The sequence below is a fragment of the Chelonia mydas genome, chromosome 27 (genome assembly GCF_015237465.2).
Source record: "Chelonia mydas isolate rCheMyd1 chromosome 27, rCheMyd1.pri.v2, whole genome shotgun sequence".
Lineage (NCBI taxonomy): Eukaryota > Metazoa > Chordata > Testudines > Cheloniidae > Chelonia > Chelonia mydas.
In genome coordinates this window covers 11,340,047-11,354,894 of record NC_057860.1, presented here as the reverse complement: position 1 = coordinate 11,354,894, position 14,848 = coordinate 11,340,047, and the positions used below count along the sequence as shown (strand labels likewise).

At 51.9% G+C, this 14,848-nt stretch overlaps 1 protein-coding gene across 25 annotated transcripts in view; it reads left to right on the top strand.

Moving 5' to 3' along the window:
• The window catches only part of SRCIN1 (SRC kinase signaling inhibitor 1), a 180,072-nt gene that overhangs the window by 100,043 nt on the left and 65,181 nt on the right, over nucleotides 1-14,848 (top strand). For 16 of the 25 annotated variants that reach the window (XM_043536612.1, XM_043536623.1, XM_043536614.1 and 13 more), the window contains one exon: nucleotides 12,408-12,431. The exons of the other annotated variants lie outside the window; for them this stretch is intronic. In XM_043536612.1, coding sequence (XP_043392547.1) covers nucleotides 12,408-12,431 — 24 coding nt within the window. The remainder of the gene's footprint in view (nucleotides 1-12,407; nucleotides 12,432-14,848) is intronic. 25 annotated transcript variants of the gene reach the window in all.

Sequence of the window (14,848 nt, the reverse complement as noted above, 5' to 3'; positions counted from 1 at the left end):
TCTGCCTTGTTGTGTGGGGGCTGGGCCCCTTCTTTGCGGAGCTGGCAAGGAAAGGGGGTTTCCGTCCCCCCCCCTTCTTGCCCCCCGGACTCCTCATGACCAGTCTCCCCTGGGGGGGCTACTTCCCAGCTCCCCACTCGGTGACATGGCGGGGGGGGGGGTCCAGATCCCAGCAGGGGCTGCCGCACACATGGGGTGCTTCGAGGTGGGCCGAGGGGTCCGCGCTGGGGCTGGCAGCGGGGGATTCGTTCCTGTGTCATTGGAGCGTGGTGGTAACGTGCGCTGCAGCTCCCTGGCGTGCGATGGGCACCTGTCGTCTCTTTCCCCCCATCCCTTTTCAGAGCCAGAACCAGGCTTCAGGAGATTTGGGGTGTGCTGAGACCCTGCAAGGCCCATTGTGTCAAGTTCCCCCCCAAACTCTGCCTCCCTGCTCCTGCTAGGTCTGGCTTCAGAAGCCACCAGCCTCCATTCGGCCATCTCTTCCGCGTGTCTGCCCCCCAGCCCCCTTCCGCTCTTTCCTTCTTTGGCAGCTGGGATTGCTAGAGTTTAACAGGTTCCTGGCGGGGGGGGGGGGGGCGCGGGAGAGGGGGAACAAAGTTTTGGGGAGGCCAGAGCAGGCAGTCACTGTCCTGTGGATTGGGCTCCCTCAAACTCGCCTGGCCTGTTGGCACTTTCGGTGGGAGGCCTGCCTGCCATGAGGATGTGGAGGGTCCCCTGCAAGGTGCACAGCCTGTGCCCACGCTGAGCTCTGGGTTGGCCAGCAGGAACCAGGTAGATGGAGAGCCGGGCTTCTCTTAAGATACCATCAGTTTAACGGCACCCGGGGACGCCAGCCAATCTCCTCTCTGTCCTCTCGCTCTGAATTCACTGGACTGGAAAAGCTGCCGAGTTAACAGGCAACCTAAACTCCGACCCTCGTTAATGCGGGCAGCTCTGCCTGGATGAACCGGGCATGCAAAAAGCCATCTGTAGCATTGGCATGAGACTGGCATCCATCTTGTGGCACCCAGCAAATGCAAGCCGGCAATGTCCTGGCCTGTGAGCTGCTCTGTACAATCAAGGGAGACTGGGGGATAGTTGCCATCCCCTGATGATACTGTATCTTCCACGATCGGTTCGGACCTGATTCAGAGGAGCGGTTAGGGATCTCAGTGTGAGACCCTGGGGAAGCTGAGGCTTGGCACAGTGTCTATATTTTTTTACATGAAAACCTTCACCCCCTTTCCTCCTGGAAATCCGTGTTTCCCTTTGTCACAAATGATCCCTATCGGCTGTACGAGTTTAGTGGCAATGGTGCCCTGCCATAGAAGCAATCCAGAGCAAATCCAGCTCGTTGGGACTTTCAGGAGCACAAAAGGGACAAGAATCGAGGTGTTTTATTTCCCTTCCCAGGGGCCTCCATCCTATTGCTCCTTGGAGGTGGAACAATGGGCCATCACAAACTGCTGTAGTCTGGAAGGAGTGTGTGTGTGTGTGTGTGTGTGTTTAGGAGGGCTTGCGTGCATTGGGATCCCTGGAAGTGCAATCCTATCTGGCTATATTGATCATTCCCACTGGGTGCAATTCCAGGCTGATTAAAAAAGCCACAGCCCAGAGTTCAGATGGGAATGAGGTCATTGGGAGTTGAGGGTCATGTTACAGCCTGTGTCACCCCATTTCTCACTGGATTTTGTGTATGCGGGGTTGGGGTATGGGAGGAGCGATTTTAAGTGATTTTTTTGAAGTGGATAGTAAATACAGTTCCATTAGTGAAACTGATTGCAGCCCAGGGGAGGGCATTACCGAGCGGGTGTGGGACTAATCCAGCGGGGGGATGCTGAACAAATCCCAATTAGGAATGATATCCGACTTCATTCCAGTGACAGGCAGGACGCGTCTGGTGCATTCTTGGTAGTGACAGCCAGAGCATGCCATTCGCGAGGACGGCTTTTGCTTGGTGCTTTTGAAAATTTGTTAACAGATTTAACGGAAGGATTATGTCCACACTCCATCGGAGCTCTAAGTCTGGAGGTTGTTGTATGCATTTGTGTGTGCATGTGTGGCACTGGTGCTCCTGCCCTGAACACCTACCAGACACAAGGACGTGTGTGTACGTGCACACACACATTCTGACTCTATGTGGAAAGTTTCCAACCCTTGCTAACACAGTTTCCATTTCTGGGGTTACCAACATTAGGTATTTGCACCGTTGAGAGCCCTTGCAAAATGGGCTGCTGGCTGGTGCTCTGATGGCAGTTAGACTAGGGGATACAGCGTTAAAATTCCCTGCAGCAACCGGTGACCCATCTACCCTCAGGTTCCCACCGACAGGTTCAGCTCCATCATTAGCAAAGCTGGAAACCCCTTTGAATGGAGCCTAGTGTAGATGGGGCCAGTCTCTAGGAATGGTGCTAGCAACCAGCGTGTTTAAACAGGGCTGTGGCTAAGATGGTTTGTCGGATCAGTGGGAATAGTATTTCTCCCCCCTATAGGAACTGTTGTCCTAATAGCACCGTATGGGGACTCTGAAAAAGAGGGTGGGACTCTAGCATATCTGGGTCACAGGCACAATATAATCCCTTCCCTCCTTCAGAGAAATCTGCTAGCAATAAGCAAGGGTCTTTAAACACAGCTGTAGTTAGAATCATAAATGCCAGAAGTCACCTACTACAGGACAGGCCTAACAAAGAAAATAACAGAACGCCACTAGCCGTCACCTTCAGCCCCCAACTAAAACCCCTCCAACGCATTATTAAGGATCTACAACCTATCCTGAAGGATGACCCAACACTCTCTCAAATCTTGGGAGACAGGCCAGTCCTTGCCTACAGACAGCCCCCCAACCTGAAGCAAATACTCACCAGCAACCACATACCACACAACAGAACCACTAACCCAGGAACCTATCCTTGCAACAAAGCCCGTTGCCAACTGTGCCCACATATCTGTTCAGGGGACACCATCACAGGGCCTAATAACATCAGCCACACTATCAGAGTCTCGTTCACCTGCACATCCACCAATGTGATATATGCCATCATGTGCCAGCAATGCCCCTCTGCCATGTACATTGGGCAAACTGGACAGTCTCTACATAAAAGAATAAATGGACACAAATCAGATGTCAAGAATTATAACATTCATAAACCAGTCAGAGAACACTTCAATCTCTCTGGTCACGTGATTACAGACATGAAAGTTGCAATATTACAACAGAAAAACTTCAAAACCAGACTCCAGCGAGAGACTGTTGAATTGGAATTCATTTGCAAATTGGATACAATTAACTTAGGCTTGAATAGAGACTGGGAGTGGCTAAGTCATTATGCAAGGTAACCTATTTCCCCTTGTTTTTTCCTACCTACCCCCCCCCCCCTCCTCAGAAGTTCTTGTTAAACCCTGGATTTGTGCTGGAAATGGCCCACCTTGATTATCATACACATTGTAAGGCGAGTGATCACTTTGGATGGGCTATTACCAGCAGGAGAGTGGGGTGGGGGGAGAGAAAACCTTTTGTAGTGGTAAACACTCATTTTTTCATGGTTTGTATGTATAAGAACATCTTCTGTATTTTCCACAGTATGCATCCGATGAAGTGAGCTGTAGCTCACGAAAGCTTGTGCTCAAATAAATTGGTTAGTCTCTAAGGTGCCACAAGTCCTCCTTTTCTTTTTATAAATCTCAGAGGTGAGAGAGACCGAACAGAACAGCCAGCCCAACTTTCCACCAATGCAAGGGAATCCCAAATGATTTGGGCTTCTTACCCCCATTCCCCATTGGCAGTGTCCCTGGCAAAGGGCATTGGGTGTCATTTACCTCCAAGGGCACTTGGGAGAAACAGGCTGAATCTCTCTCTTAAGCAAGTGGGCATTAAATCAAGGGTGGCCCTTGCCATGCGTGGGCTTGTGGGCAGGTGGGAGTGAGGCACACGAGGCATTGCAGCCTCTTGCAAGCAGCCAAGTTCTGCCTTGTCCTTGTCAGTCTCCCTTTGTGCAACTAGCTGCTTTTCGCAGTTGTCAGAGCTCCACTGTCATAGCCCGGCTACTTCCTGGTTTTCCTGCCCAGCCGGAGGCGGCTCTGCTGACCTGCCCTACCCACTGTAGATGTAGAGGTGGGGCTGCCTACTCTTGCAGGATCATATTCACTGATCCTCATGCAGTCGTTTGTCCGGGTGCAAAGTGAACGTAGAAGGCTACCCAGATTACACTGCTTCGCGCTGGTGTGTCTGATCGCCCCCCACTGCCTGCAGGGTAATGAGGAATCAGACCCTTGGAGCCTCCTCACCCTTGGAACTGGACGGAGCCCCTGCTTGAGGAAGTGAGTCTGTTTAAAGCCATGTGAGTGGTGAGATGGTGACATTCTTGGGTTGGGAGGGAAAATAAGCTGTGACAGGGACAACTGACCCTTGGCTTATGTGGCGTGGCCTAATGACCCTCACCGCAAGCATCTGAGGAGCATAGGGTTATCCCAATTGCACCAGGCGACCAGTCTATCAGGTCCAATATTTCCAAAGCTCCTTGCCAAAGACTCACTGGAACACTCTGACTCTGGTGCAGGCCCTGTGTGTATTATGGTGATTATTCCTCACAAATGCGCACCAGGGAATTTATAGAACAGGTGGACGCAAGCCCTGCCCCAGAGGGCTTTGCCCTACGAGTGCACCATCTGCAGCCCCGTGGGAGTAGCAGACGAGGACAGAGGAGATGACTGAGGCCGGGCGGCAGAGTTGGGGCAGTGCAGTGCCCCAGTTATTCGGCCCAGGTTGTGATGTGCTCAGCTGTGCAGTGCAGTGGTTTGCCGTGGGGGGCAGAGTCTGTTTTTTGTAAGCAAATCCAATTGTTGACTTGCTTCTATCATGATGCCCATAGGAAGCAGGGCTTGACTAAAGCCAGGGTAGTTGCTTCAAGCCTACAGATGGGATTTTCAGGAGCATCTTGCGTTTCAGGAGCACAAGCCACATTGAGTCAAGGCACTTGTGCTCCTAAGTGACTTAGGTGCTATTGGACACTTCTGGCTATAACTCTCTCAGGAATTGACAGCTGCTGAAAGGATAGCTGTAGGATTGATAGCGAGAGCTGGAGAGGGGTGTCTATGGTAGGGAATGATAGACCTGTTGATCTTTTTCAATAGCCCATCATGGTTTGGTTCGGTTCAGGGTCCTTCCAGGGTCCTGGCTGGAGCATAAACATTCCACTCTAAGTTGAGCATGGAGGATGCCTCCTACACTTTAAAAACCAACGCCAACCAGCTGACCGTGTCCCTTCTATTCAGGGAAATGTGCCATGGTGCGTCTTAGCTGGAACGAGACACACACCCTCCTGTCCTGTTTATCATTAACAGAATCATATTAAAATTGCAAACTGCGGGGAGCCTGCTGTGGTCAGTCCACTGACTAACCCAGATTTCATTTATCTCCTGTTTTTAGCCTGGGACAATTGCTAGGATTGGATTTGTGTGTGTCTCCCTTTTCTACAAATGGTTTTATCCACATCCCCTGACCCCGCTCCTCTTCTCAGGCGGGTGGGTTATTGCAGGGTGGGGGGACTGAGTTCCTAGTTAGTCTGTCATTTCACGGCCTTGTGGACATGAATTTCATTGTAATTATAATTTCTGCCTGTGTAATATTTCATACCTTCTGCATCGCTCTGTCTGCAGTGAGCTGCCTGTTTCATCCGTAAGAAGGCTGTCCTTTCAGATCCTCTCTGACCATTATCTGCCTTTGATGCTTTTGAAGAGCCAGAGATATGTTAATTTTACCTTTCCTCTCCCTCCTTGCCTCCTCCCCTCTGCAAAATCCATCCTCCTAGCCAGCTGCAGCGTTATTTGCTCCTGTGCAAACAGCCGTGCTGGGCGGGGGTTGGGGCGTTCATAGAGTTCGGCTGGGTGCTATCGCGTTCCCCGGCCAGAGTTACTGAGTCATGGCTTCGGTGGAGCTGTGCAGGGGGAGCTCTTCAACCCGGAGTTGGCTGCTTTCCTGGACTAGGACAATGGGCGTTTTTGTTGACCTTCTTGCCCTGATGGTCTTTCTAAAGACTCTTCTTCTTCTCGCCCCCCCCCCCCCCGCCCCATGTTAGTGAAGAGCAGAGCCCAGTTAAATAAATACCTGCCATAGGACCACCTGGCCAGTGCCTCAGAAGGGTGACAGAAAACCGATCTGATGGCAGAATGGAGCAGGCAAAAAACTAACTTGTGCTGTGAGACGAGGTGCGTGAGGGGATCTCGTTTATCGGCCCAACTTCTGTGCGTGAGCGAGCCGAGCATACCCAGGGCTCTTCTTCGGGGCTGGGAAAGGTACTCCCAGCGGGGCAGCAAAATGCAAGGTGTTTAGCTCAATCAGTTAGCTCGTATCTAAGGGACCATCCAAGGTAGAGTGGCCCAGTAACCGCTTTGCGGTTGTAGGACAAAAAGGGGGGGTTAGTGGGTTACAGATGGTTGTAATAAGCCATAAATCCAGTGTCTCTGTTCAGTCCCTGATTTTTAGTGTCTAGTAGAGTAATGAATTTAAGCTCCCCGGCTTGTCCTTTGCACGTGTTGTGTGGCTCTCCCTTTGAGGTTGAAGACTGATTGCTCCAACATGGAGCGATGTCTTTGGGGAAAGCCTTCGCCCCAGGAGATAGGGTGTTTTTTGTCTCTGATCATCATGCTGTGTGAACCATAGTGCCAGGTGCCCTAGAAATGCCTAAGGAGACCGACGGAGCCCTCTGAAATGAATACCTTTAAATAGTGACAGTTCATTCAGGCCACTTGGCCTTGGTGAAAGGAACCAGACTGACAATCCTGGAGGTTTCTATTTCTCCCCAGGCTAGCTGCAGCCTGGGCCCCTCCCAACCACCCCATTGACCTGCTCCGGTCCTGACCTGGAGGGCCGAGCTCCGTTTCCAAGCTCAGTCCTGCTACCAGCCAAGGGACCAGTTGTGCCAGGGTTGCTGGAGTGAGACCCAACAAGCTCATTTCACGCAGAACACCAGTTGGCAAGGGCTCTAGGCTGCATTTGAACCAATGACTTGGAGTCCAAAGGCCCTTGTTGAACAGGTTTTGACTCTCCATTTGCCCAAGGTTCCTTTCTTTCCTGCCATCCTTTCATTCTTTCTGTTTATTTCTCTCTTCTCTTCTCTTCCCCCCCCCCCCCCCCCGCCCATGTGTGTGTCCCGGTACACACTCCTTTCCCCATCCAGCCTCCATCTGTTGTCTCCAAGGTATTCCTTCCAGCAGCCAGGGTCAGCTCATCCCAACACGCTGGTCTCAGATTTCTGGGACTCAGCTCCTGCCATGCCAAGGTAAACTCCCCCTCCGGGAATGAAGTGCTTACCTGGACCTCCTAGAGAGAGCTGGCCAAGATCCCAAAGGGTTCCAGAAGGAGCGGGTGACAAAATCTTGAGGCTGTATTGGCATGGACTCTGTCTTGTGAACTAGATCAAATGATTTCCAAGGTGTTCTCCACTCAGGCTCTTTCCTGCTGTTTGGGATGTCAGCGTGATCGCTGCTGGTTTAATGTGGAATGACTGTGTATGGCAGGGACGGGATTTATGGAGCTCGCCTGCGATAAGCTTATCCACTCATGCTAAAACAATAAATAAAATATAAACCCAGGCCCAGCAGGGAGATAGGATCAGCAGTATCAGGGGCTGAGGGAAATTACTGAGGCTCTTCCACTGCAAAATCACAAGGCTGGAGACGAAAAGCCATTGCATCAGCACTTCGCCCATCCTCTCTCCTGCCAGCCTGACCCCTCCAGACAGGATCCCGGCTGGCTCTCCCAGAGCCTGAACATTCCAGCCAGCTCAAGGACTTCCCCTTAACCCCCCACCCAATTACCGAGCACAGCATGGGTGGTGGGTGAACTCCCCCTTTGGGGAGGCCTGCCCCCTGCCAGAGCCCCAAGTCTGTTCCCCTCCGTGGCTAAAGGAGCCCCTGCTGGCTTCAGGGGAGGCTGGGGCCTTGGGACGGAGCGTGGGCGGGGCCACAGCCTGGGTTAGGGGAGGCTTAGCCTCCCCTGGCCTAAGATACCTGCCGCCCATGGAGCGCAGAGGCATTTCATTACCCAGTGTCGCAGTCTCCTCCCTGAAAGCAGGCACATAGGAGGTTTGCTGGGCTAATGGAGGTGCAATGGAGGGGGCACAAGACTGGGGCTTAGGAAACCTTGGTTCTTGCCACTTGACTCACTGTGTGACCTTAGGCAAGTCACTGCCCCTTTCTGTGCCTCAGTTTCCCCATCTGTAAAACCCAGGCTAGTGAGTGGTCCCAATCTCCCTCTGCAATGAGTTTTGACGTGTGTGGATGAAAAGTGCTTGGTGGTATTATCCCCAAAATTTTAGGGGCTTTTACTGATGGTCGGCTCTGGGGTGACAAATTGAGAGGCCACCACCTCTTACTTAAGCCTCCAGAGGGTTCTGATACACTGCCCGTGGCTGGGAGATCCCAGTGACACCATGTTGTAGAGACCCACTGTGTCTGATCAAAGCATGGGCGGGAATGGGAGGCAGGGCTTGTGTGGTCCCTTGGATGGCCATCCAACATCACCAGGACTGGGCAGAATGGAGTTCTGCTCCCATCTCCTCCTCTTCTTCCAGCTGGGAAGAGCTGTTCTCCCTCTGCACCCACCTTGCTGGGGCTAAGTGTTGAATCCAGCCTGTGGCTTTGAAACTGAGCTGAATCAAGCAACCAGTTGAGGGACCAACCGAATCACGTGCTCAATGGACTTGGGTCTTGCAACAAAGGTAGAGCCATCATGCTCTTGTCCGTTGGCCGTTACTCTCGGGTGTTTTGGAGACACTGGCTTTAAGGGAGGACTCTGGGCCACATGTCACTCTGTAAGACAGGCACTGCGGTATCCGGCATTGGGATTCAGCTCTGGGCTGCCGAGGGTGCCCAAGCATGTCCTAAAAATCGCTTCTGAGTGTGGCCCAATTTGAAACGTGTTTAAAATTCTTGAATGGCTTGTTGATCCCCTCCTGTGATCAGGTACCTGCTACCATCCTGAGCCCCCTGTCCGGAGGAGACATACCCTTAGTGCTAGTCTAGATGAGGGAGATTTGCACTAGTGTCAGAGCACTGTTGCAACTGTGCAGATGTGGGATAACTACCTCCAGTGCAAAAGCCTAGGAAAGATAGATACGTGCACAAGTGTGTTCCAGGGTAAGTCACTCTGGTGCAAGCCTCATATTACACCAGTGCTTACACTGCCCTGCAGAGAACCCCAGGACAGACAGGGCCGTACACTGTGGAATCTTGGAGGTGCCTTCAAATCAGACAGCCACACTCCACCTTTCCAGTTCTCTCCCCTCTCCTGCTCTCAGGGCATTCCCAACAAAGATGTTTTTGTGTTAATTAGTAGGCTTGGAGGATAAGAAACCATTTTGTAAGTTTCAGACTCTTGGTGTTCTGGAAAAGCTTCACAGGGTAGCTTTGGTTCCTGCTGCTGGCGGTGATCTAATAGTGCCTGGTAATCAGGACTCCTGGGTTCTACTTCTGGTTCTGCCTCTGAGTCAGAGTGTTACCTTGGAAAAGACCTCTGACTCAGATCTTATCTGCATGAGAAGGGTGTACCTGTTTCACTTAAATCTGATTTAGTTCGACCAGTGCAAAGGCTTCTTTAGGTTAAGACTGGCTTGTGTCAGTGAGGAGCTGACTGACACTACAAGCCACTCTTAAGCTGAAATAAGTCTGTGCGGGGTTTTCGGTCAATTTGGCTAAACTGATTTACAAAGACACCTTTAGTACAGCTGTTGCTAGTTTGTGTGTAGACCAAGCCTCAGTTTCCACATCAGTAAAATGGGGACAATACACCTGGTACTTAACCTCCCCAGGCTCTCTGTTTGCAGAAGGCTTTGGGACTCCTGGATAAACACTCTCGAAATAGGCACAAAGTGTTATCATGGTTCTACTTTCTCTGTATCCCTAGATCCTGCCGGTGGGAGAGTTTAATCAGCTGTCAACATTTCCAGGACTTAAGGGCCAGTGGAATATCAGCAAGGGTCCTGCCTTTTAGAAGGGGAAGCATCTTAGGCATGTAGAAATGTAGAGCTGGAAGGGACCTGGAGAAGCCTTCAAGAGCTGCCTCCCTCCCACAGGGGAGAGGTGGCTTTTCCAGGCTCCAGGAATGTAGAAACTCCTTTGTTCTGCAGGGGGTTTGTTTGCCTGGAGTTAGCGCGGAGGCAGTCCTGGATCAGTCCTGAATCAGCTTATATGGCCCCAGTCTGGACTGTACTGACGTTTATGGCACTGGCCAGTTACCGCCCCTAGACACAGCCCTGGGCTGTAGGAAGCCTTTTTTGATGCCTCTGTCAAGCATGTCGACTCACTCCGTGGAGGGGTGAGGGGGGTGTGTGAGCACAGTGTTCTAATGTTTTTCTCTAGCTGTATTTTCAGTTACTGGGTTTTGTTAGTTTCCTACTGGATTCAATTTGTCCTGTAGGAGCAAACGGGCCTCGGATACCCCCTGTACAGGCCATGCCAAATCTGAGCCACACCAGACGCCAGTACATCATTGCGCCGCGGGCTGGGCGAGCAAGTGCACCCCAAGGCTGCTTGTGTCCCAGTGGGCTGCCCTTGTCTGGATTCCACCCCTTTGCTCATCCCACCCCCCCGCACCTAGCTCACAGGGCTAGCTCAAACCATGCGTTTGCTGAGCTGATCATCTCCTCTGCTTCCTGAGAGCAAAGCCATGCTATCGGCATCATGCGGTGCCTTTTTTCATGACCGCATCTCTGCTAGCAAGGGCCTTGGGGGCATAGAGAGACTTCCTGGCCCTTAATCTCCTTGGTTAAAGATCAGGAACCAGGTTCCCCTTGGGCACCTATCACTGCCGGGTGCTGCAGCTGGAAAGCATGCCCTCGGGTCGTGGGATATGGGGCTGGCATGCTGGAGCCTGTCAGGGAATCCTTAACTCGACCGGTCCTGCTTCTGCTGCCAGCCCACTGCACTGACAGCAGGGGACGAGCATTTGTCCTGCTGCTTTACGCCAGACTGGGCCCACGTGACGAAGGCAGCCTTGGCCAAACCGTAATGCAGAGCCTGGGGGCCTTGGGTGCTCTGCTTCGCCCCTCTCCCCTGCCCTTTCTCATGCTAGCTCAGGGGGCACTGGGTGCATGTGTGTATTTTTAAAGGGTAAGGGATCCTCTGTGGGGAGAAATCCGGGCTAACCAATACGGGCATTCAAGGGAGGTTTAAAACCATCTACTCTCCCCTCTGTAGTCATCAGCTGATGCTCCTATAAGTAAGGCCCCACTTCATTCGCAATATTGTGGTTCCCGCAACATTAGGCTTCCACTGCAGTTTTGATTTTTAATTAGCTTATTTTGCAAGGTCCACAGTTTTGCACACTTTTTGTGAGTGCAATTGGTACTGCACTAACACTCCGTGCCTGTGAAAGGTAAATGGCTAAAATGTCCCAACTTGATTTCTACAGCAGTTGGTTAAGACTTTTGAGTCTTTTGAATTTTATAGGGTATCAGTCACATTTTTTTTAATGACTGTAATGTAGTCGCAGCAAAATATCTGGTTGTTTAAAAAAATAATAATAATTTGCAGGCATAACAAAACCTGTGTGTTTATATCCTTCCAGCACATTTTTCTTAAACAAATCGGCCTTCTCTAACTTACCGCTATTAATAAAGGTCCATTATTACTTTTCCACGATTTTCCATGTCTTGTCCGCAACTCAGCCACAAGTATTTGAAGATCACTCTGATTCAAGTAGGGCCGTACCCACAAGGATGTGTCTACACTTGCGCTGGAAATCACCCCTCCAGTTCCAGTGTAGACATAACCCTAAGGGAAGGATCCCATGGCCTCTCGTTTGCTTGTCTATCCAGGAACTTGTGTGCTATAATTGAGGCCCAGTTCCTGTCGCTCTCCAAAGCATGTCAGCTAGATGCCAGCAGTGCTCCTAGCCTTGCAAACACTCTAAAGGAGCACCAGCTACTTCCGCTCTGGTCCCTTCCCTCAGGATCAGCCCCACAAGAGTTGCTGGGGACAGAAGGATGGGCCGGGAGAATCCCTTTAAAAGAAAACTTCCCTGGAGAGAGACCCACCCAGCAGGGAAGCCGGCCCAGGAGGGCAGCGCCAGCAGTCTTTAGAAATATCCAACATGATAGCATGAACTTTTTGGGGCATCCTCCTATCCAGGCCTGGCATCATAATGCCCCCTCCATTCTTCCGTTTGATTCCGAACCTGCATTGAACCCTCATGTGTGTTTGTCCCCTATCGCCTGGCTGCATGTTCCCCTGGTTCCCCAACCCCCGTGTCCCCACCCACCAAGAGGCAATAGCAGCATGATGCTAAACAAAACCCGAGGGAGGGGACTTTAAACAGAAACACAGCCAAGCTTCATCTCCCAGTTTAAAGTCAACTGTTCTCCAAGCAGCATCTTAATGGTATTTTTTTTGTTTTGTTTTGTGTTTTTTTTGTTTTGTTTTTGTTTTGTTAGCAACCCAACTACTGGAGCTTTAAGGTCAGTATTTCTGAAATTGTTTCCCCCCCCCCACGCTTCTGTTGAAAATGCATGCGCTTTTTCACCCTTTCTCCATCTCTGTGTGCGCAGCTGGGGGTTGGGAGTCCAGGGTCTCTCATCAGGCTTGCAGTGTTCAGCTCGTTCTGGGGTGTGAGTCGGGAGCGGTTGACGCTCGTGAGAAGGATGCAGCTGCTGTTGCCAGGTTCTGCAGGATGGGCTCTGGCGTGTCAGAGTCTGCTTCGGCTCTCGGTTACATCCCTGTAAATCCACAGTCAAAGCACTGCAGTCGGTGTCTGCTCTGGGTTTACACCCATGTAGCAGAGAGCAGAATCCTGGCTCCTTGACTCTAGGGAAAGAGCCGTGCGTGGAGATGGAGGCTTGGGCCTTTCCAGGTGGGCTCAGGAATCCAGTTCAAAATCTTCACCCAGGTGCTAGGTCAAAGTCCTAGATGGGAGAGAAATAATTCAGATCCTTGGCCTGTTCCTGGTCAATCCACAGACCAGAGGGTTCCAAATACAATGCCTCCCTCCCCTGTGATCTGCTTGTCACCATTTTTACCACTCCCCACCACCATGTGCAGAGTGTCAATCTGCACTGGGCTTGCACAATTACGCTGCACCAATCAGCTTCACTTTTTTGCTTCTTGTGCACAAGCCTATTGTGTTTGGGGTTCCAGCGGGGTGGGGAAAGGCAGACGTTGTTTTTAAATCCCATCTCCCGCCTCCAAACCATTTGTGTGTGAATGGGGGGGGGGGCTCAAACCCACATCTGAGCCTGGGTTTACAGTGCAGTTTAGACATACTGTGAATGAACTGTTGAGGGTGATACGCAACTAGCATCCGGTTTGTAACAGACTTGGAAAGGATAACAAAACTAGCCCGGAAGTACATTGAAGTTTGAAGCCAATAAAACAGTCTCTTTGGACCCTCTGCGGCAGTGTGGTGCCATGGAGGCCTTGCACACCAGGAGCTGTGTGATGTGTCTGGTTGTGAGCTGCCACACCAGGGCATAGGCAAGGCTGGTCAGTCCGCTGGGAAGCCAGCAATCCAGGTTAGGGTTTAGGATCTCGTCTGGTGGGTGTCAAAGCCCCGATGTGACCAGTTCTAAGCGATGTGGGATGGCCAATGTAGCATATTGGAACAGACCAGCCTGGGATCCAGCAGTGCCCTGTCTCTGATACGTCAGAGGAAGGCAATAATAATCATCATAATGCACCTGACCAGGTGGGTGGTGCTGCGCAGGGGAGAGACCGATTCCTTCCTGGCCCTTGTGGCAGCACAACAAATACCCTGAAGCATGAGATTTGAGTCTCCTTAGCGGAGATAACAAGGAACATTGAGAGGCAACTTGGCCTAGTGGTTGAAGCAAGGCTCTGGGCACCAACTAGCTTGCTTGGGTGTGGCTTGTGTCACCGCTCCATGCCTCCGTTTCCCCATCAGTAAAGCAGGGAGAACACCTGCCTCCCTTCTGCATGGTGCCTTGAGCTCCCCGGTGGGGCTGTCTATGTAAAGCTGCCCATGGTGCTGTGTACACGCTCGGTCTGGTGGTGTTTAGATCCTGAGATGCAAGGAGGGAGCGGATAATATTCTATTCGTCTTCCCACCGGCTCCTCGTCTCTTGCCATGTAACGTTCACACCCCTTATCCCGTGCTAGGGCTCTGCAGAGCTCTCGGAAACCTCCCCTCGCGGTGATTCATACAGTGACCTCTAGGGGAACTGCAGGGGAGCCGTGCTGTCCTCGTTGGCACCTTTTCGCCAGAGCTCCGGGGAGGAGAAGGGGCTCGGTGTCCGAGTATTGCCTTACAACGGAGCTGGGCCCCAGCACCGGCGCAGGGGGAGTATTGCCAGTGTGACTCTGAGCCAGGCTAGGGGTGGGCCATGCCGGTTGCTCTGGGTCTTCGCCTGAGGTGGATCAGGCTTTTCTCCCTCTCTCGACATCGCTACTCCCCCACATCCCATGGATCTTACGGGCTGGTGCGGAACAGGGGGGCAGGTGGAACATGAGCAGCAGCAGGGATGTGATGTGGGCTGGAAACTCTTCAAGGTCATTCAGACCCTTCTTCCCAATGGAGCTCGGGAAAACCATGGAGTCGCCTTAGCGTGCACTGGTGCTGCAGCCCTCTCTGTAAACCTCCCAGGCAAGGTAACGGTTGATGCCGGCGTTAAGGGCGCAGCAGGAAGCCGGAGGAACAGGCAGTGACAGGTGATCCCACCTCCCATCAACCATCTCTGCCTCCAGGCTTCACCCACAGCTGCTGGGTCTCCAACCAGCCCGGAGTTTCAGCTCTCAGCTGGTCACTCAAGGCCGGTTTGGTTAAGGCCGTTTAGAGCAGACAGCGGGAATATTTCAAGGTCAGGAATGTTGTTTGCTCAAATCACAGAGCAATAGAAATTGTGATATTCCCCTCTGAGGAATG